Source organism: Thamnophis elegans, chromosome 1 (genome assembly GCF_009769535.1).
Source record: "Thamnophis elegans isolate rThaEle1 chromosome 1, rThaEle1.pri, whole genome shotgun sequence".
Classification (NCBI taxonomy): domain Eukaryota; kingdom Metazoa; phylum Chordata; class Lepidosauria; order Squamata; family Colubridae; genus Thamnophis; species Thamnophis elegans.
In genome coordinates, this window is record NC_045541.1 from 77,791,681 (window position 1) to 77,815,898 (window position 24,218).

The following is a 24,218-nucleotide window of genomic DNA, read 5'->3' on the forward strand; positions in this document are numbered from 1 at the left end:
TCAAACAATTCCCTGTCTTTAAGAATGGACTAGAGAGACTTTCTGATTCAGTGCAACTTCAAACAGATATTTATATTCTGCGAAGTAGAATATTTGACTTTGCCATTACACTGCATAAATTTCTCCCAGCCATACCAATTCATCTGAAGTTTGATCTAAGAGGGAAAAAATGGCACTTGGGAAATCACCTGAATTTTAAAAAGGCTGCTCACACGCAAACTACATGGCTTTATCTGGAATTATTGTAAAGTTCAAACATTATGTTAATTCTGTTAACGTTAACATGAAAATTAAGATAGCATTGTTAACCTTGCCATTTCTTGAATTTCGTTTGTTCACTTGAAACGAAAATGTAAGAAACTCCTTTCCCCAAAGTATGTTCCAAAAACTGTACATGTTGAGAAGTTTAAGCTTTCCTTCTTAGCTATTTCTCGTTTCCGTATTGTGATCTCTACCAGGCTCCCACTTTTAATTAAGTTACTTTTTTTAAAGCAGAAATTTGAAATTTGAATGATGTATAACTTGATTCTTAGCAACAATCATGTGGCATCAGAAGAATATTCTCTGCACCCATGACAACTGTGGTCCATTTTATGTGGAGAGAGAGCAAATTATAAATGCTTCCGCAATTGCTCTGATGCACTGAATTCATTTGTTGCATAATCTTAGGTAAGGACGAATTACATAATAATTTATAAATTATACAATAGGATGCTTGAACACTTCTTTATTACAGGAAGCCCTCAACTTAAAAACATTTGTTTAATGACTGTTTGAAGTTACCACTGAAAAAGTAACTTATGATCATTCTTTCACACTTTATGACCGTTTCAACACCTCCATGGTTACAGGGAAAAGCATCAAAATTTGGACACTTGGCAATTGGCTCATATTATGACAGTTGCAGTGTCCTGGGATCATGTGATCACCTTTTGTGATCTTCTTACAAGCGAGAAGTAAACAGGGAAGCCAGATTCCCTTAACAAGCATACTAACTTAAAAAACTAGAGTGATTCACTTAACAACTGTAGCAAGAAAGGTTGTAAAATGGGATAAAAGTCACTTAACAAATGTCTTGCTTAGCAATGGAAATAGGCTCATTTGAGGTCATAAGTCAACTACTTCTATACTGTTAACAAATGAGAATTGTTAGGAATAGTTGACTTCTAAATTTGAGACTCTCAAATTCTATCAGCCCTTATATGATCCAGCTCTGACCTAACCATAGGTTACATTTGTGGAAATGCATATGGGGGAAAGGCTACTGCTATGGAAGATAAAATTTATATAGAAGGATAGTCTTAGGGTCTAGAAAATAAAATATTTTTTAAAAAAAATTGAAGATGGGGCTCAAATAGACATTTCAGCCTTGTTTCTAAATGACTCATCAATATATCAGTATATCTGTTAGGGAGTCCAAGAATGTCCAACAACTCCCATTTTAATGCATTCAGCCATAAAGAAAGAGCTGGAATAGAATCTTGGAATCCAATATTTTGTTAAGCTAGTCTTTTTCTTGATATTAAATGCAACTCATGAGCCTCTGGTCCATCAGCTGTATGTTGCTGTTAGGAGCTTCACATAGTACTTAAGCAGGTGGTCACTGAAAAAGGTAAGCCACTCTTTTTGCCCTGAACATCAATTAATCTCTATCTACCCAAGAGAAAAGAACAATTTCTTTTTTACACACATCTATTTTCAAGATGTGACCCAGACATTTTATCATTCTTTCAGGGTTTTTTTTTTAACAATTAAGCAAATTGACACATTAAGGATAGGATTTTGGGGGTGCTTTTTTGTTAGAGTTGTCCTTTTTATTAGTTTAAAATACATAATACATAAATATACAAAAACCAAGAATAGGAAAAAACAGGGAAGAAAAAAGGGAATGGAAAAATGAAGAAAAGAAGGGAAAAGGAAAGAAAAGGAATTGATTTCTGACTTCCTTTGGTGCAGTAGAATAAGATAATAACATCAAACCTCAACTTTTTACTTTTCCAAAATAGTAATATAAACTAACCACTTCTATAACAACAAACCTATTTAATTGGTAAAGCCCAAAATCAAAGTTTCATTTTTCCCCACCTCAATCACAAAGTCCAGAAGTGGTTTTCAAGTAGAAACAAAAGTAATTGTGTTTTTCTTTTATCAAAGCAGTCAATTTAGCCATCTCTGCTAACTCCATCAACTTTGTAGTCATTTGTCCATTGTGGAGATCTACGTATCCTCCATTTTTATGCATAAAGTAATCTTGCTGCCATCAATATATATAATATTGAAGGATAGAATTTTTAAATAGTGTGGCTGTCCTCTTTCATGCATGTTATAGTGGTTTTCAATAAACTTTGGACCTTCTACTCAAGCTTTCACTTACTTGGCAGCAGGCATTTATTCAACATTTATCTAAATGAAGCACATCATTATTTGTAGGAAGAAGCACCCAATGTTCCATTAAAGTGTAATAATTTTAAATGATTTTAAATGATTTGTTTTTTCCCCGGTAAACTTTAAAGTAATGTAAACTTTCCTTCAAGTTGAACTCATCTCTTGGTTGTTTAATGGATGCATCCATGTAGTTTTCTTGGCAATTATAAAGTTGTTTTCAGAAACCTTACCTAGTACATTCTCTTTCGCCTTCAAAACTGTCTAGAATGGTATTTCCTTTAGGCTAGAAACTGGGCTTGAGAATTATGATTTCTTTTAAAACAATATCAATAGGAAACTTTTGCAAACTGGTAGCGAAGGTAAGTGAATTATCTCCCTTATCCTCTCCCCCTCCCCCCCCTCTCTCTGTATGTTTCTGCCCGGGACATGGTACACTTTCTTTTAAAATGTCTAATTTATGCATTCTGATCTGCTTAGTATCTTTGCATTACTTTTGAAACTCAGCTGAACTATAGCAACTATTACATGGTACCATTCCTCCATCACTCCCCTACTGCAAACAAAACTATTTTTATAATTAAAAACAACTGAAAAATACTACAAGTAATAACAATATAATCAGAATAACTCTGGAAACAATAGCCTCTTAATCCAGATCAATTATTTTTAACTAATATATACATAAGAAGAAAGCAGCTGCCTAATCCCATCCACTTTATACAAATTTACATGTCAGTTTAAACATCTCTAGGAAATGACTGAATTTGTGACACCACTCCTTTTTCTAAAACATCGATTAAGTAATCAAGAGTTAAGACTTTATTGATAGGCCAATTAAGAGATGAAAAAACGCTTTTGCAATGAATAATGAATGAGGATGCTTTAAATTTCTTAGGAAATTGGTCCTGGCAATGATACTGAATTGCTTCTCCACTTTCTATCAACCCAACTCCAAACACAGGACTTAACGGAATTTGTTATTTCAAGAGTTCATAATAATGTAGTTTATGGTAAACAAGAGTTTAGTAGAGTAGTTAGATAGAAAAGAAATGAATCATTCTTGATCTTTTTCACATTGGCCACACACGCTTATTAATTAAAATGTGACTGGTAAAAATCAAAATAGCAATAGCACTTAGACATATATACTGCTTCACAGTGCTTTGCAACTCTCTATAAGCATTTTACAGACTCAACATATTGCCCCCAACAATCTGGGTCCTCATTTCACTGACCTCAGAAGGATGGACGGCTGAGTCAACCGTGAGCTAGTCAGGATCGAACTCCTGGCAGTTGGCAGAATCAGGCTGCATTCCAACCACTGGGCTATCATGGTTCAGTGGTTAAAAATGAAGATGGAATTAACTTTGGTATCTCATGGAAGAAGTGCAAGAAGACAGAATAAGGATTACTGGAAAATCTACTGCTGTTTTGTACTAAATCCTTTGTTCTCTTTATACAATACAAATGGATGTGTTGGACAAGGAGATAGCAGCTGAAGTCTGTACTCAATTGCTGCATCAAGATATTCCAAGGTCCATAGAGTCAGAAGAACTTCATTTTTAGTATTGGAAGACAGAATGGAACAGAGAACTTTAAAACCACTGAAAAAGTAGAAGATTTAGAAAGCCAGAAGTATAGAGATAATAGCGGGAAAAATTCAGCTGGAACATTAATAGGAAAAGTATTTTTGCTGCTTTTTTCAATTTAATTCCTTTGCATAATATATCCTCCTATAATTTTTAAGTAATATAAACCAGATAGTTATTTTTGTAATTAAGTCATCAAACAAACTGGTAGATAAATGAAAGCAGATTATTTTATTTCAGGACTTGGAATGGTATTACTAATCATTAATTTGAGTCTTGAAGTGCTGTTTTAACATCTACCGTACTGTAATTTAAAATTATTTTTATTAATCTTGTAAGTTGCCCATTTTGCCAGTTGCAACTCTAGAGGCATAACTAAAATATAAAGAGGTACATTAGGAAAATGATTCTGTTTTTCCCATCAAAACAGAGGTCATACAAGTGTGAAGATTCAAAGTCTTATTTGAATTTTGTGTTATTAATTTTTTAAAAAAGAAAAAGTAGATCAACCAGACATGGAAATTTAATCCAGGAAAGAAGATAACATGCTAAGAGGTAAACTGCTTTTTTTCCTTAACATATTAGCATATTAGATATATTAGAAATATAACTGTTTATTCTATCCCATAAACTGGTAATCTAGAAACAATAAGGCACTTATCTATTGTATTCTTTAAAATATTTTATTTCATAGTAGTGCTATTTATTAAGTTATACATAGATTGAGTTCTGAAAATATAAGTATTGATTAATTTATTCCTCCTTCTTTTACCACATTGCCAGGGGGAGGTAAAAAGGCGATTTCAATCAGTAGTTAGTGGATTTCTAGCTTGAATTTTAATGTAAAATAAGGAATGCAATTAAAAAAATTCCTTGCTACACAAAAACCAGAGTTTGAAATTAAATTTGAATAGCAACCAAGTTTATTTTAAATTACAACTCCTGGTTAACACACACTGAGACGCATAAAAAAAGAGAACAATACCATAAGATCCACAAGTATGGCAAATTTCCAATTTGCTTTTGTTATTCCTCTACTACAAAAATTCTGACCTCATTGTTTTGATCATCTTGCAGCAAGCAAAAGAGGATTTTTTTTGGGGGGGGGGCTTTTGTTGATACTACCTGGCTAATTACTGGATCTATTGATTAGAAATAAAGATTGCAGAAAATACTGAAGAAGAAAGAAAATCATTAAACCTTCATGTTCACTGCATGGTATCTCTGCTGACTGTAACCAGTAATTATGAATGTTTTTCCTTGAAAATAGAAAAAGATATGAAACAGAATATCTGTGATACCAAGATAAAGAGTTACAATAAGATGGCAAAAGTTCTCCTGCTTCCCCAGCGTAGCACCTGAGAAAAACAATGTGCCCGTGATGAACTCTTTAGCATCTAGGAATATCTGTGTCCAATATAATTGTTTTTTAATTTTATATTCTTTGCTTGCTGGTAAAGATATGTTTTGTGATTGGTCGTCTCCTATCATATTAACCATTGTGCATGAGTATGGAACGTATGCACAATGTATAATGTATACACAACGTATATTGAGTATATGAGTATGGGACGCGGTGGCTCAGTGGCTAAGATGCTGAACTTGTGATCAGAAAGATTGGCAGTTCGGTGGTTCGAATCCCTAGTGCTGCCTAAGGGACTGAGCTCCTGTTACTTGTCCCAGCTTCTGCCAACCAAGCAGTTCGAAAGCATGTAAAAAATGCAAGTAGAAAAATAGGAACCACTTTGGTGGAAAGGTAACAGTGTTCCGTACCCCTTCGGCATTTAGTCATGCCGGTCACATGACCACGGAGACCTCTTCAGACAGTGCTGTCTCTTCGGCTTTGAAACAGAGATGAGCACCGCCCCCTTGAGTAAGGAATGACTAGTACATATGTGCTCGGGGAAACTTTACCTTGCATTTACCTTTATGAGTACTCACAGAATTTCAAGCGTTCCCATTACCCTTAAGTTTCAGAAATCCGGACTAAACAGTTCCAAGTAAAATCATTTACAAAACCAAAGATTACATACTTCAGTATGGTATCAACATGATTTAATGTCAACCGTTCTGTTAAGAACCCTTGGAAATTCCTACCCTATGGCTAGTTAGGGAGCTTTTTTAGATTTCTGGAATTCAGTCCTGAATTTCAAGAATTGCACAGTCAAAACAAAAGCTGAGATGTTCAAATAAATCACAAAGAAAATGGACTCTAGAAGCTTATCTGTTGCAACAGGTAAGAAAACAGAAATCTATTAGGATGTCAATTATGTGGACATTTATCCCATTCTCAGCTAGCACATATGAAAAAATAATCTTAGTAACACAGACACTGTACAGCTCTTGGATGACCTCCTCCCAAAGAAACTGAATCCATAAACTTATTACCATGTGGAAGCAGCATAGGTAATAAAAGAGTATTAAGTTGGAAATACACATATTTGCAACTCGGTGGCATAAACATCATTGCCTTCACGTCCTATTAGATTTTAAAAGTTTCAGAAAGACAGGATAATACCGAATTTTTCAGACAAAAGGTTTTGGTAAACATATACCAACAAAGGTAAAAGTAAGAAACATGAGTTACTGGTACACATGAATTTAGTTTTATTTTGCCCCCTCAAAATTATAGCGCCTATAATAATTAATTTAAAAAATTAAATTAGTAAAAAGAGAACACCTATTTTGATTTCACCAAGGTCAGGTTTGTAGCAAAACACAGAAAAAGGAGTCCCTTTTGTCAGAGGACATAGTCCTTTAAGCATACCTGTAACCTAAAGGAGTTTTGCTTGTTTCTAGCCACTAGAACTGAAGATCAGCTGTGCCCAAATGAATAAACATTACAGGGCAAAGACAATTAGTGTAATGAATCCTTCTGAATAAATTCCAATTATATCAGACTGTGAATGTGCTTAATTATAAAGGCTCATGTATTTTTAAAATTACAGTTATACCTATTGATGTGGCAATTAAATGTGTTAGATTGAGACATTGTCTATCATTAGAAATGATAGAAATTAAGACACAAAAAGAAAATGGTGCAATCAAATTCAGAGCAACCACACATGTAGGAGAAGCAGCAACTAAGGATACATGCCCTGAAATTTCATTTTGAACATTTTATTTTCTTCTAAAGGTGGGAGGAAAGATCTCATATATGGAATGGACAGACCTCAGAAAATAAGAATAATTTAGAAGATGCAGAAATAATCAATTTGGCTAAAACTTAAAAAAGGTTTCAACGTAGCTGTCTAGGCAGATATTTAATCACCATAAGGAGGAAATAACAACATAAGGATTTTCCAAAGATTTCTCCTAACATATATTCAGTTAGGATAAACTTATTAATTGAATATTAAATGAAATGCAATTTGGATTCCTTAGTTTATAGTTAGTGATCTCATAAGAATATGCTGCCAAGAAAAAGAGAAGAAGACAAGACCATTAATGAAATCCCTTTATGGATCTTAGCTAAACAATACTTTAATCTCAGAAGTAACCCCAGAATATAGCTTGTTGGCACATGCTGAGCTGCCCTACAGAATTCTGTTGAAAACAATATCCAGTCTTCATTGTTGCAAGAAAAATAGGAACTCTATCACACCATTTAGCTTACATGTAGGAATAAGCTATTATCATACATCTTTATATATCCTACCATGATATCACTTTAAATTCCTTCCTTCCTTCCTCCCTCCTCCCCTCTCTATCTCTATCTTTTGGAGAAATCCATTGATGTATACGGAGGCAAAAAGAGACAGAAAATTTACATTTTTGCTGATAGTTCTCATTGTCAAGTACAAAGTAAAATGAAATCACTATTAAAATAAATATTGACAATAGGGATTTCTAATTTTAATTTATATCTGTTTTCTATATGAAGACTCAAGGGCCCATTGTTTATATCTAATCTTATACATGAAAAAGAAGCAAAAATTGCAAACCAGAAGGGCTCTAGCTCAAAACAGATGTGAGCTTCCAATATCAGATTGGGACTTTTAGCTAGATATTCCTCTTACTTTCTATCTGTCTCCTTTCTTTGCTAGGTAGAATATACAAGTGAAACTCGAAAAATTAGAATATCGTGCAAAAGCTCATTTATTTCAGTAATGCAACTTAAAAGGTGAAATTAATATAGGAGATAAGACTCATTACGTGCAAAGCAAGATAGTTCAAGCCGTGATTTGTCATAATTGTGATGATTATGGCGTACAGCTCATAAAAACCCAAAATCCACCATCTCAGAAAATTGGAATATTACATGCAATCAATAAAACAAGGATTGTACATAGAACAATATCGGACCTCTGAAAAGTATAAGCATGCGTATGCACTCAGTACTTGGTTTGGGTCCCTTTTGCAGCAATTACTGCCTCAATGCGGCGTGGCATGGAAGCTATCAGCCTGTGGCACTGCTGAGGTGTTATGGAACACCAGGATGCTTCAATAGTGGCCTTCAGCTCTTCTGCATTTTCGGCCTCATGTCTCTCATCTTTATTTTGGCAATGCCCCATAGATTCTCTATAGGGTTCAGGTCAGGTGAGTTTGCTGGCCAATCAAACACAGTAATCCAACAGTCATTGAACCAAGTTTTGGCGCTTTTGGCAGTGTGGGCAGCTGGAAAATGAAGTCAACATCCCCATAAAGCTCGTCTGCGGAAGGAAGCATGAAGTGCTCCAAAATCTCCTGGTAGACGGCTGTGTTGACCCTGGTCTTAATGAAGCACAGTGGTCCAAAGTCCTCTTTTCTGATGAGAGCAACTTTTGCATCTCATTTGGAAACCAAGGACCCAGAGTATGGAGGAAGAATGGAGAGGCCAATCAAGCACGGTAATCCCACGGTCACTGAACCAGTTTTTGGTGTTTTTGGCAAAAGTTGCTCTCATCACTTTTAAGTTGCATTACATCCTGGTCTTCCATAACACCTCAGTAGTGCCACAGGCTGATAGCTTCCATGCCATGCCGCACTGAGGCAGTAATTGCTGCAAAAGGGACCCAAACCAAGTGCTGAGTACATATGCATGCTTATACTTTTCAGAGGGCCGATATTGTTCTATGTACAATCTTTGTTTTATTGATTGCATGTAATATTCTAATTTTCTGAGATGGTGGATTTGGGGTTTTCATAAGCTATAAGCCATAATCATCACAATTATGACAAATCACAGCTTGAACTATCTTGCTTTGGATGTAATGAGTCTTATTTCATATATTAGTTTCACCTTTTCATTTGCATTACTGAAATAAATGAACTTTTGCACGATATTCTAATTTTTTGAGTTTCACCTGTACTTTTGTCTAATGTCCCTGTTCTTTTCCAACTACTAGCACAATAAATTAATGAGACAATTTACAGAAACAACTACTGCAAAACAATGAGTCACATGGATGCCTGGATAAGCTTCCCAGCATCCGACTTAGGAAATATCCATTTAAGAAAAGTAAAAAAAACCAAATCATATACCCTCATACCCTCTAAGAGTAACTCTGTAAAATAAAAATGCTTTATTTTATTTTACCATTCCTTCCGGTTCAGGATGGCTTAAGTAGCAGATGAGGTGGGGGTGTATAGTACAATTTCTCTGTTACTATCCACTGCCTAAAGCTGTGTTTCTCAACCTTGGCAACTGTATGATGTGTAGACTTCAATTTGAGGCAGCACACTAAGGTTGAGAACATAGCTTTAGAGAGCCACCCATTGCCATTATTACATCATTGCTTCAACTAATTTTATCTGTTATCCTCCTGCCACCCAGAGAATGTTCCTTGTAACATCTGCCTCATGCTTCACTCTGAGGGCGCCTTTTCAATCAAACAATCTTACATCCATTCATGTAAGTTTGCTGTAACAGTAGTAAATACCACTAAAACAAGCCTCAAACCTATTTTGCTAGATCATAACAAAACAACAGAGAAACACATCATTGGGTGGACATGAAGATGGGATGAAAAGGGAGGCAAATCTTCTCATCATATAATGAGCTTGCTTAGCTGAAGAGCTGTGAATGATTCTGTATGTGCTAATATTGCACTGGAAGTACACAATCATTTTTCTCCTTATAATTTTCTCTTTAATGGCGACACTCTGAGCTACTGCGAATGAAATAATCTATACTGTAGTGTCCCCGCCCCTTGCATTTCTAATCTGTGTATCAAAATTATCTTTGAATCAATGGTAATTCCTCAAAATCTCTACAACAGCAACTCTGTGGGTGCATGATTTTCTTCATATGTCAGAAAATAAAGCTGCAATGCAAAGCAGGCGATTGTCACTCTGCTTACTCAGCTACACTGCTAGATTACTTCTAACAACCTATTTTATCCATATATATATCTTTACACACATACACACACGTTTACTCTGAATATGCTCTGAATATGGAATTACAACCCAACTATAATCAGTTCAACATTTTTTAAAAAAGCATTCTTAACAGCTTATTATAATATCTGATATTTGAGGCACATTCTGTTACTGCATAGATACTCCTCATTTTTTTCTTCACTAATTTTCTCTTGCAAACAACCCTTATTTAATAATGCTGCAAATGCATCTTCAGATGCTCTTTTTGGAACAAAAGCCACCAATAAATTGGCAGCTGTTTTGAAAATAGTCTATAAGATGTTTGACATTGTTTGCTTTAGCATAGGCGATTTCTTTGCTTTTAGTACAGGGGAATTATTTCAGACTTGTGTAAAATCAGCTTTCAAATTCTGGTGTTAAAGAAAAACAAAAACAACATTGAAATGGGAAGATAGCAATGCATGCCACAGAAGGCTGGGTGCAAACTTACTTTTCCAAAATATGTTAATTCCTACATTTAGCAGAATCTGTATGTTCTGACAATACAGATGACTACTCAAAGGACCAAATTCTTCAAAAATCATTTGCGCTGATCTGTATCATACACATTAAATGTGCTTTAGATTAGTCAGCAGAAGTGGTAGAGATATTCAGAAATGCAAAAGGACTTCGCTTTGTAAAGTTTCACTGCAGAAGTAAAATTTCCATATTATTAAACATGTCACCTTGATCTGCTTCACAGCATTTTAATGGAAAGCCCTTTCAGTGCAAAATGGAACAAGAGCTTGTTCTTATGTGTGTTTCAAGGGTACAGTAGAGAGAAGAACAATATGCAGAAACAGTTCAAGAAGTTTCACTTCAATCTTGCACTTCAGTGAAAGATTGTGCCAATAGACTGTGATGATCTGGTTTCCTTTTCCTTTGGTCCAACCTTCTGTGGAAGAGGAAATTTGCTTTTTCCAGCCAGTTTCACTCTACTACCAATTGAGATAAGAACTAAGGGTTCTCTGGAAGCTAAGAAACTATGGATTGATATGGAAAAGAGATAGACAAACCCACAGTAATTGGAATAAATTGTTGGATGTTAGAGGGGAAAGAGGAATAGCCATTTAAACATAACTGGCAAAATCTATGCCCCAAATAAACAATATAGCAGTAGAAACATAGTTCTTTCTACATGCCTAAGAAATAGAATATGTGGTCATACATACACCATTAAGGGAAAAGATTGGAGAAGAGAAATATAGTGTTCAACCCAGTGGTGGGATTCAAATAATTTAACAACCGGTTCTCTGCCCTAATGATTTCTTCCAACAACCAGTTGACCAAACTGCTCAGAAAGTTAACAACTGGTTCTCCCCAAAGTGGTGCAAACTGGCTGAATCCCACCACTGGTTGAACTCCAATGCTTGCTAAATTTAATCTGATGCTGGTCAACTGTTGCTATAGTCACTTTTTTACATTCTTGGGACATTTCTGGTATTAGAGCCAAGAAGTTAAAAACGACTACAGGACAGACATGAGTATGCAGGAAGAAAAAATTATCCCTCTTTTCCTTTGCTTTGGATATTTTGGTCACATTAGTGTTTGTATTAGAAGCACCAAGCAATATTCCCTCTAAGCTGCACGGCCGCGCATGTAACAAGAAAACACCGGACTTCCGGGGAGTGGCCTGTCGCCGGTCGGCAGCTTAACAGAGCTGCCCCCAGAATTCAGGACCGTTATCTACTCAATATCAAGAAGATAACTCTTTTTTCAGACAAGAAAAAAGCAGTGAGGAATCTCAGCTGGTAAGAATCTTCTTTGAAGTTCACAGTTTGTTTCTTTGTGAGCTGTGGACGGAGGGGGAGGATCAACCCATAGCTGAGTCATTCAACTCCAACCTGAACTTCGCAGCTGTTATCCACAGCACAAGACAGGATCCCCTCCCCCTCAGGACAATCTTTAGAAAAGAGACTATTAAAAATCAATACGAGCAAAGACCAACTTGTGAACTTTAAAACCTTTCTCTATCTGAAATACCAGCTTCAATGTTATAAAAACCTCTTTTGTTTAATTGTCTTCAAAATGGCGTTTACAGCTTCTGCATTTGTTATCTCCGGCTTCCTGCTACAGAATTAAAGAAATAATCTCTTATAATTTAATTAGAGCTACTCCCTTAAAGCTTTCAAGACTCTTTGTTGATTCAGAGACATTCCAAACATTCCAAACGGACTTTCTCTTTTGAAATCCTCCGTAAAACCCCTTGTAAAAAAAGAAAAAAAGAAGGAAAAAAAAAAGGGGGGGGAGGAATTTCTTTTTCTCCACATAGCACAGTGGATTAGTAATTTAGAATAAATAATTAAAACCAAAATATAATGGCATCCAAATCAACCTCTGTTAAATTACCTCCGAAAACGTCTCCCATACCTGGCACAAAGTTGCAGCCCCCACCATCTATGCCCCCTAGTGGAGATGTACTAACAAAAGAATTTTTTCTGGAAATGTTCAAAAAATCCAGAGAACAGAACTTAGAAATGTTTAAAGAATTCAGAGAACAGAATCTAGAAATGATTAAAGATTTCAAAGATGAAATAAGGAATGAGATGGAAGTTCTATATGACAAATTCGATACCAGGGTCACTAAAATGAATGATAATATGATGGGAATTGTAAATGTGATAACAGAATATATTTCTGGAATGGAAGATAATTTAGAAACTCTCAATGAAGCTAAAACTAACCTGATATCCAAAACTGAAGTGGTGGAACAAAAAATTGATAATGCTGAAAAACAAATTATTATGATACAGTATAAGCAGATGGAGCTTGCATTAAGAGTGAGGGGGCTGCGTGAGGAAAAGCAGGAGAACCTAAAGCAAATGTTTTCTGAAGCTTTTGACCGTCTGGTGGGAAAACCGGGATCCAATTCTGATTGGCAGATTGACAGGATTTTTCGTGTTAACTCATGGGCGGCAAAACAAAGGCAACTTCCCCGAGACGTGGTAATATACTTTGTTACAAGAGAATCTAGAAATATGATACTACAAGAGTCCTACAATACTAAGCTTCAAATTGGTGGACAGGACCTGATTGTTTTGAAAGAAATACCGCCTCAGATGCTAAGAGCCAGAAGAGATTATGCTTTTCTGGTGGAAGAGCTCAGAAGGCGTCAGATACAGTACAGATGGGATGCCCCATTCGGTATTATAGTTACAATGGACAAACAAAGATATCGTCTCAGCTCTGTATGGAAAGCTCGTGATTTCTATCATAAGATTCTGAAGATGGGATACCCTGAACCTTCGGGATATGGTGAAAAACCACGAGACGAACAAGATAAACAGCAAACCACACAACCATTAGATAAAATGTATCATCTCCCTCTTCCGGAAGGGCAAGGAGTCAAGGAAAAAAGATCCAACCGTAAGACCACCAGACAAACGGATAAACAAGCTACTATGCAACAATCTCAACAATCATTGGCCACTGACCAAGGTGCTACTGCAACAAGCTCAGAAGCTGTGGGAGGAGCCAAACCAAAGGTGAGACAGGCCTTGCGGGAGGCTCTAAAAAAGCTTCAGGCAACCAAAAATGACAACTAAGATTTTGACATGGAATGTTAACGGACTGAACTCTCCACAGAAAAGAAAGAAAATATTTCATTATCTTAAACAGTTTAAGAATGACATAATTTGCTTGCAAGAAACTCATATCAAATCAACCGATCAAAAATATTTGTTTAACCCCAAACTGGGCCAACATTTTGCGACCTCAGCCATGGAAAAGAAAAATGGCATAGTAGTATATTTAAGAAAAGACATTAAAGCTGAGCTAATTGAAGCAGATCCCTTTGGAAGATATATTGCATTAGATTTAATCTTAGAAGGGAAAAAGACGTTACTATTGGGAATTTATGCTCCTAATCAACAACAAGATGGATTTTATAGAAATCTCCATGCTAAATTAGTACAGTGGGATTTTGAGTCTTGTATATTAATGGGTGACTGGAATGGCGTGATCGACACCAAAAGAGATAAGAAGACAGCTCGACCGAACACTAAATTTCGAGCTAAGTTACCCAAACCCTTTTTTGACATGCTGGACGACTTTGAATTGCGAGATGCTTGGCGCGAGAGGCATGCAGAAGAATATGACTTTACCTTTTTTTCCAATAGACATCAATCTCTTTCAAGGATTGATTTTATACTAATTACAAATGATTTACTTTGTAGGGTGAAGAAGACAAAGATTATGGCGAGAGTTCTTTCAGACCATAATCCAGTCTGGATGGAATTGGGAAGGGTAGCCCAGGCAAGAAGGTCCTGGAGGTTGAATGAAAATTTATTTAGATATGAAAAGTATGTTAATGATTGTAAAAAATTGCTATCGGAATATTTTGTCTTCAATATGAACAAGGGTACATCTTTGGAATATGTATGGGATGCAAGCAAAGCGTATATGAGAGGAGTATTAATGAATATAAATAAAATACATAGATACAAACAAGGGCAAAAACGAAAAGAATTGGAAGAGGAAATTAAAGGGAAAGAGTCAGAATTAACATTGAATCCAGGAGATACAAAGATTAGGGAAACAATTGCTATATTAAAATCTCAGTTTGATATGCTGATCTCTGACCAGGTAGCTACTAGTTTATTATATGCTAAACATAATACTTTCTGCAATGCAAATAAACCCGGTAGGTGGTTGGCTTATCAGATTAGAAAAAAAAGGAAAGCTCGAAATGTATCCAAATTGTGTTACAGAGGGAAGGAAGTGTTTCAACAGGAAGAGATTCAAAAGGTATTTCGGGAATTTTTTACAGAGTTGTATAAAGGGGATAAAATTAAGGACGGAGATATAGACAAATACCTAGATAAAGAGAAAATCCCCCTAGTCAGAGAAGAACATAGGCATAAGCTGAACCAACCTATAACCTCTGGGGAAATTTTGCAGGCAATTAAACAATTAAAGTTAGGGAAAGCACCAGGTACAGATGGTTTAACAGCTGTTTATTATAAATATCTACAGTTAGAAATGGTAGAACCCCTCAGAGAACTATTCAATAAAATTCAATTGGGAGGGAAAGTGCCTCCCTCGTGGAAGACTGCGTTCATATCGTTGATACCCAAAGAAGATCAAGACCTTACCCAACCAAAAAATTACAGACCTATTTCATTACTCAATGTAGATTATAAAATTTTTACTAAAATATTAGCAAATAGGCTAATGGGGGTAACTCAGCAACTGATACATACCGATCAAACTGGTTTTATACAGGGCAGACAGATGAAGGATAACGTTAGATTAATTATCAACGCTTTAGAATACCTGGGAAAGAACAATCAAATCCCGGCCGCATTCATATTTTTGGATGCGGAGAAAGCCTTTGATCGAGTTAATTGGCAATTCCTGCTGAAGACATTGCAAAAAATGCAGATAGGAGATGGCTTTTTACGGTCAATTGGTGCAATATATCAGCAGCAAACAGCCCAGATCATTGTCAATGGAAGTCTGACAGACTCCTTTCAAATTGAAAAAGGTACAAGACAGGGCTGTCCTCTGTCCCCATTATTGTTTATTATAACTTTGGAAATACTGTTGAATAAGATACGGGGCCTGGGCGGTCTAAAAGGGATCAAAATTAGACAGCAAGAATATAGAGTTCGTGCATTTGCGGATGATCTGGTTATAATATTGGAGCAACCGCAGGAAACTAGTAGGGTATTATTGAATACGATCAATCAATATGGTCAAGTCTCGGGATTTAAAATAATATAGCAGTAGACTTAGCAGTAGACTTATATACCGCTTCATAGGCCTTCAGGCCTCTCTAAGCGGTTTACAGAGAGTCAGCATATTGCCCCCAACAATCTGGGTACTCATTTTACCCACCTCGGAAGGATGGAAGGCTGAGTCAACCCTGAGCCGGTGAGATTTGAACCGCTGATCTGCTGATCTAGCAGTAGCCTGCAGTGCTGCATTTAACCACTGCGCCACCTTGGAAAAACCAAAATAATAGCTATAAATATGACTATCAAACAGAAGGAAGAACTGGGGGCGACGCTAAGATGTGAGGTAGTTAAAAAAGTTAAATATCTTGGAGTTAATATTTTAATCTCAAATGGGAAATTATACAAGTATAATTATGAATCACTTTGGCATAGTACACAGTTGGAGTTGAAAAGGTGGGAAAAACTGCATTTGTCCTTGCTGGGTAGAATAGCGGCAGTAAAAATGAACATTTTACCAAAATTTTTATTTCTTTTTCAAATGTTACCAATACTTAAAAGAGATGCGAATCTTCTAGAATGGCAGAAGGGTATCAACAAATTTGTGTGGGCAGGAAAGAAGCCGAGGGTAAAGATGAAAATAATGCAAGATGCACGTGAAAGAGGAGGATTGAAATTACCTAACTTAAAATTATACTATGACGCAGTGGCATTATCTGCAATTAGTGATTGGATTCATCTAACTAATGACAGAATTTTGAATATCGAGGGATATGATTTGTTATATGGTTGGCATGCTTACCTGTTATTTAACAAAAAAAACGGATAAGAAATTTAAAAATCACATCTTAAGAAATGCTTTATTGCGGGTTTGGAAAAAATATCAACATAAACTAAATGATAAAGTGCCCATGTGGGCAATTCCTAGACATGCAATTGAAAATATGAATGTAGAACAAAAACTCGATAGAACCACCTATAGACAACTTCTTATCTCAGAAAGAGGGGTGATGGAACTAAAATCTTTAGAGGTACTTAAAGAAGAGAAGGTAGTTCAAACGTGGTTTCAGTATGGTCAACTACAAGCTAGGTGGAAAACAGATCAAAAAATTGGCTTTGTAAAAGTTGAGGATAATTTGTTTAAACAAATAAGAGATCAAAGCTCAATGCATATAAAGAGGATATATAATGTATTAGTACAGATGGATTCTGAAACGGAACTGATTAAGGATTGTATGATAAAATGGGCTCAGAATGTCGAGGAACCAATAATGCTTGAAACATGGGAAAGAATCTGGGTAAGAAATGTCAAATTTACACAAGCACAAAACTTGAGAGAAAATTTTTATAAGATGTTTTATAGATGGCACCTAGATCCTAAAAAGCTTGCCTCTATGTATCCAAATGTTCAACCTAAATGTTGGAGATGTGGTTCTTGTGATGCTACATATTTTCATATATGGTGGACATGTCGTAATGTTAAGGCATTTTGGATAAAAATATGGTGGATCCTGCAAAACATCTTCAAAAGAAGGATAAAATTTACCCCCCAGTTGTTTTTACTGGGTATATGTATTGATTTTACAGTAGCAGAGACTAATTTGATCCTGTATTTAATAACGGCAGCAAGACTCTTGGTGGCGCAGTATTGGAAGAAGAAAGATTTACCTATAATTCAAGAATGGACTTTGAAAGTTATGAACTTAGCCGAAATGGCCAAAATCTCAGCATATCTCAAAGAACATTCAAACGAGAGATACAAAAGAGACTGGAAAAAGTGGATTGATTACATAAAAAGTAAATATGGGACTAAAAAACTCCAGATAGCTTATGCTTAGTATCAGTAATAATTTAAATTGTTTTAAATTTGGGTAACAGTAAGAAGCTGAGTTCAATGTAGAGATATTTCAGACTGTGATTGTTCAAAAATTATACCACGTATGGTCTTTGGGAAGTCGGGGGGAGGGAAGGGAGGTGGGGATTTAGGGAGAGGGGGAGGGGGGAAATACAATATGTGTTAAGAAAAATAAATAAATAAAAATTGTAAAAAAAAAAAAAAAAAATCAAGAAAACACCGTGCAGCAGTTTCCAACTGCTGCACAGGTTTTTTTAATGTCTTAAAATATGACTTAAAATATTTTCCTTCCCTCCCTCCTCTCTCTGCACCAAACTCTCTCCTCCAGCGTGTGAAGTCAAGGAAGACTCTGCCTGGAGACTGATGGTGCTGCAGAAGGAAGAATTCCCATTGGTCCTCTGGGCCTTTGTTGGTTCCTGGGAAAACGTGATTTGCTGGTTGTAGCCTGCATTTCTCTGCACATCACACATTTCTCAGGCATTTTGTCGTCTGAAGGCCCGTTCTGGGCTCAGCAGCCTTTCTGCGATCCCTTCACTTTGCGGAGAGAAGGAAGCAACGTGGAGTTGGACTGCCTGAGCCAAAGGGGTCCACGGGGTCTTGAAACTTGATTTTTGAGCAGTACCAATCCATTCCACTCTTTCCTTTCCCTTTCTGTCCTTCTTCAATCTTCCTTTTCCTTTTCTTTTTCCTTTCCCTTTCCCTTTCTCTTTTCCTTTCCTTATTTCCTTTTCCTTGTTTTTCTTTTCCCTTCCCTTCCCTTTCCCTCCCTTCTTCATCCTTTCCTTTCTTCTTTCCCATTTCCTTTCCTTTTTCCTTTCCTTCTTTTCCATTTCCTTTCCTTTTTCCTTTCCTGTCTCTTTTCCTTTCCTTATTTCCTTTTCCCTTATTTTTTTCTTTTCCCTTCCCTTCCCTTCCCCTTACTTCTTCATCCTTTTCTTTTCTTCTTTCCCATTTCCTTTCCTTTCCCTCCCCCTCCCTTCCCTTCCTTCCTTCCTGGGGGTGTGAGGGAGAGGGAGGGGACCCTTTTCCTCCTTGCCCCCCTCACCAACATCTGCTCTTATGGCAATTATGGCTAAAAAAAATTCAGGCGCTCAGGCATGAAAATGTGCTACTCAAACACTATACTTTTCCGCACACATTGAAAAAAAAATAGAGGGAACATTGGCACCACGGTGCTTCCAGATTTAAAAAATTAGCTGGTGTCATCACTGTTGCCCAGCAGATGCTCCTTTCATGCCCCAGTTAATGTGCCACCAAAGCGGTACTTATTTATCTACTTGCGTTTGCATACTTTCAAACTGCTAGGTTTGCAGGAGATGGAGTAAATGATGGGAGCTCACCCAATCACACAGCAATACTTGAGTCTCAAATATGGGCTTGCTGATTGTGAACTCAGCATCCTAACCATGTGAGCCATCATGGGATACTATGGTTAACTGTACCCAGATTTCTAGAGATATATACATGCATACAAAATATATACTGTATATATACATTCCACTTTATACATACATATAATGTTTTCAGAAAACTCAACATTTTGAAAACTTGCCTGTTGCCAACTATGGGGTCTCTTACATTACTTGAATAATCCATGCCATAAAAATTCAGCCCCAGAAGAATTTTTTTCCTCCATTTGGATTCTGGATCCAGCATTTCAATACAAGCTTGCACCCAAAGCAGTGGGGCATTGGGGCCAGACCTGTAAAAAGGGTAAGAAAGAAATTAAGGTTCAAATTGTAAAATTCCCCCCAAAAGTAGAATCGTGTTTAACAAGATTCTACTCTAAAATCAGTATTTTCCAAAGTAAAAAAAGGTAGAAAGACCGTTGGCTTACCTGAACGGTCGTTCTCAGGGCACTGCGAAGAGAGTCCAAATGCTGGGTTAACACAGTCTATCTGCCCTTGGACTGAGTGATGTTTTTGTTGACCACGCCTCCCTTTGCCTGCACATGCTCAGTTCGAAAACGAAGGCACCCTCCTGTAATCATTACAGTCAATACAGCCACATCGTTCAATATACAAACACCCGGGTGGGTTTGGACTCTCTTCGCAGTGCCCTGAGAACGACCGTTCAGGTAAGCCAACGGTCTTTCTCCAGTGCACTGCTCAGAGAGTCCAAATGCTGGGAGATGCCCAAGCTATTGAGTCCCAGGGTGGGGAAGCGCCGAAGCCTCTGGCATTTCAGCCACTCTTTGTAAAACTCTTCTGCCAAAGGAGGCTTCGGCTGAGGCAAAGGTGTCAATCTTATAGTTTCTAATAAAGGCCGTGGGGGAAGCCCAGGCTGCAGACGTTGCAGCGCTCCTGGTGGAGTGAGCGGTGACCCATCCCGGAGCCGTCTTGCCCTGGTGTTCATATGCCAGTTTGATGCAAGCACGCAGCCAACGTCCCACAGTGTGAGAGGAGACCTTGCGGCCCAGGGACGCAGGGAGGAAGGAGACAAAGAATGCCTCTGACCGGCGGTAGTCCTTTGTTCTCTTTACATACGTGCGCATGGCCCATCTCACGTCCAGCTTGTGCCACTCACGCTCCTTAGGGTGAGAAGGATGGGGACAGAAGTTGGGCAAAATAAGCTCTTGAGTCCTGTGAAACAGAGAGTTAATTTTCGGAGCAAATGACGGATCAAGTCTCAATATTACTCTGTCCGGGTGAACTACGCACAAATCCTCCCTGACAGAGAGCGCAGCAAGCTCGGAAACCCTGCGAGCGGATGTAATGGCCACCAGGAAAGCGGTCTTGATGGTGAGGTGGCGGAGACTGGTCTTATTCAAAGGTTCAAATGGGGCTTTGGTCAGGGCCTTAAGCACAAATGGAAGATCCCATGACGGATACCAGTGAACAGCTGGAGGGCTGATGTTTGCTGCTCCCTCGAGAAAACTCTTGATCTGAGGGAGCTGACTCAGCGAGCGAGAGGCGCCCTTTGCCAGGATGGTAGACAACGCTGCAACCTGGCGTCTGAGGGTGCTGACTGCAAGGCCCTTATCCAGACCCTCTTGCAAAAAGTCTAGGTTCTGAGGGATCGAGGCTGAGGAGGCCACTATGTTCTTAGTCTTGCACCATTGTGAGAAGGCGGCCCAGGTGGCATCGTAGATTCTAGTCGTACAGGGCTTCCTGGACGCTTGGATTGTTCGAATGACCTGGTCAGAGAATTTTTGCTTTCTCAGGAGCTCCCCCTCAAGTGCCAAACGGCTAGCTGCAGCCACTGGGGCTCCGGATGGGTGATGGCCCCCTGGCTGAGGGCAATCTTGTCCCGGGGGATCCTCCAAGGTCTTTGAACTGAGAGGCTGACCAGGTCTGCGTACCAGGGCCTTCTGGGCCAGAAGGGAGCCACCAGAATGAGGTCTGCCTTTTCGGTCAGGAGTTTGTTCACCACTTGAGGGATGAGCGGAAGTGGAGGGAAGGCATACAGAAGTCCCTGAGGCCACGCTGACCTCAGAGCATTGTTCCCTCCGCCTGGGGCGAGCGGTAGCGACTGAAGAAGCGTGGGAGCTGTGTGTTGTTGTGTGTGGCAAACAGGTCTACCTGTGGCTTGCCGAATCTCCTCACGATCTGCTGGAACAGGTCCGGGTGCAGGCGCCACTCCGAGTGGTCGATGCGTTGGCAGCTCAGCCAGTCTGCTTCCTGGTTGCTTACGCCGGAGATGTGATCTGCACTGAGAGAAGCCAGATGACGTTCCGCCCACCTGCCCAGTGCTTCCGCCTCGAGCATGAGGGCCTTTGACCGAGTGCCCCCTTGCCGGTTTATGTGCGCTTTTTTCGCCACATTGTCATCAACAGTACATGAGCCCCTCTTACTAGAGATGCAAACTTTCTCAGCGCTAGGCGAGCTGCCCTCAGTTCCAGCCAATTGATGCTGTGGGCGGCCTCCCTCTGAGTCCATCGGCCTTGGCTAGGTCGCCCTGACAGTGGGCGCCCCACCCCAGGAGGCTGGCATCCGTGGTGACAACTAGTCTCACCGGCTCCTTGAACAAGCAGCCCTTCCTGACTGCCTTGGACCTCCACCATGCCAGAGACCGGATCACCTTTCGTGGGAGCCGAACCCGCTTGAGTGAGTTGCTGTTCTTGACCCTCTGCATTGGCAGCAGAAACCACTGCAGCTCCCTGGCGTGAAGACGAGCCCAGGGAACCACCCCCAGGCACGAGATCATTATCCCCAGGAGCTGGGACAGCTGAATGATGGGTACCGACCTGGCAAGGCTGCAGTGCTTCACTCTGCGTCTCAGGTTGGACAGCCGGTCTGGCGAAAGAAATACCTGGTAGGAGGTGGAGTTGATGACCGCACCCAGGTGCTGTATACAGGTGGATGGTCAGAACTGACTCTTCTCCATGTTGACAGAGAAGCCATGGTACTGCAGGGTCTGCACAGTTAGAGAAACATCGCGGTGTGCCTGCTTGGTGGTGAGAGAGTGAATGATTATGTCGTCTAAATAACATTCCAGACAAACCGGATGGTTGCGGAGATGAGCCGCTAGCACTGCCAGAATTTTGGTGAATGTTCTGGGCGCAGATGATAGCCCGAAGGGAAGAGCCCTGTACTGGAAATGCTCCCCTTCCGCACAGAACCTCAGGAACCGCCTGTGTGCCACATGGATGGGGACATGTAGGTAGGCCTCTTTGAGATCTATTGATGTCAATAGGTCCCCCTCCCTCACACAGTCCAGGATGGAGTGGAGTGACTGCATCTTGAACCTCTTGTAAGCCAGATGCTGATTTAGGCTCTTGAGGTTCAAGATGGCCCCCCACACCCCTGAACTCTTGGGCACTAGGAAGAGGATCGAATAGAAGCCCCTCCCCTGCTGATCCCTGGGGACTGGCTCTATCGCCTCTATCTCTAGGAGATGGTGGATTTCTGCCCTCATGCGCTCCCTCTTTTCTGGGTTCCTGTGGGTAGGACAGCGGATAAACTTTCTTTGGGGAAAGGATAGGAAGTCCAGGACAAGGCTCTTGCGAATGGTGTTGAGGACCCACTTGTCCGATGTTATCTCCTCCCACCTGTCAGCATACAGCTGTAGCCGACCCCCGATGGGGGGATCCCTGCGACCGTCACTTTCTTTTACAAAAGGGCCGGGATCCACCACTGTTGTTTCCTCCTCCTCGGAATGGTCTCCGAAAGGAAGACTGGGAATGGTTGGCACGAGCCCCGAAGGATCTGTCTTGGTGCCTATCCCCCTCTGCCTGAAAGGGCCTCTGATAGGAGGAAGGGTGAGAAGATTGCCCTGTTTCCTGGCTCCTGTAAGGTCTCTTACGAAAGGATCCCGCCCCTTTCCGGTCACCCCTTTTAAAGGTTGCCGGAAGGATCTTGCGTTTGTCCTTGGTTTCGGTGACAAACTTGTCCAGGGCCTCTCCAAACAGAAGGCCCCCTTTAAATGGGGCTGATACCAGCTTCCATTTAGCTTTCATTTCGGCCTGCCAATGCCTGAGCCATAGAAGGCGGCGGGAGGTGATATTGGAAGCTAGAGCTCTGGAAGAGAATTTTGCTGCTGTCAAGGTGGCATCCGCCGAATACTCGACAGCGGTAATAATCTTGGTTAGCTCATTGCGCCACCTAGATTTCCTGGGCGGGGGTCTGGACCTGAGTTGGCGCAGCCAGAATAGGGTGGCCCTAATAAAAAAGGAGGCAGAGGTGGATGCCTTGATGGCCCAGGCAGACGCCATGTGTGTCTTCTGACATGCCTTTTCTGACCTCTTATCTTCTGCCTTAAGTCCCTCTAGGAGCTCAGCCGGCAGGTTGGAATTGGAAGTCAGAGACACGACTGGGGCATCTACTTCCGGGAATTTGAGGATTTCCTCCATTTTATCTTCTACTGCATATAGAGTTCTATCCCCCCCACTGGGGTTGGTCAGGGTGCCCAGCTGTAGTCACTGGCGCTGCACCGCGTCCATAAATAGGTCTGGCACAGGAATAACCTCGGGAGTCTCTACCGTCTCTTTGAACAACCCATGCTTAAGATCCTTGGAAGTGGAAGCCTGAGAGGCCTCAGGTCTGGAAGTGGGGCCTAACTCTGTGGCCGTCATGGCTTTGTGTAAGATAGACTTGACTTGAATAATGACGGCTGAAACAGGCCAGTGAATTTTGGCTTGTCAGGGGCAGGGTTCTCATCCTCGGAAAGGACAAAGATCTCCCCTTCTTCCTGCTCAGAACTTGAAAGCCCAGAGTGGGAAGGGCTTGAAGATGGGGAGGAGGATGCAGGCTCCTTAGAAGTGGAGGCCCTAGGTTTGCGTTTTTCCTTTGGGGCCTTGCCCTTGCGAGAGCCTTTGCGCTTAATGCCCTCAGCTATCCCTTGGGAGATGGCTAAGGAAATTACCTCCCTCATTTCATCGGAAAGAGCAGGGCTTTTTCCCCTTTTTCTCTTTTGTTTACTGGGCCTGCGCTG

At 39.8% G+C, this 24,218-nt stretch overlaps 1 protein-coding gene across 10 annotated transcripts in view; it reads right to left on the bottom strand.

Annotated features, from left to right (window-relative positions):
• CHID1 (chitinase domain containing 1) overlaps window positions 1–24,218 on the bottom strand; it is a 135,550-nt gene that overhangs the window by 44,991 nt on the left and 66,341 nt on the right. For all 10 annotated transcript variants that reach the window (XM_032221630.1, XM_032221596.1, XM_032221571.1 and 7 more), the window contains exon 10: window positions 19,399–19,548. In XM_032221630.1, the coding sequence (XP_032077521.1) occupies window positions 19,399–19,548 (150 nt within the window). The remainder of the gene's footprint in view (window positions 1–19,398; window positions 19,549–24,218) is intronic.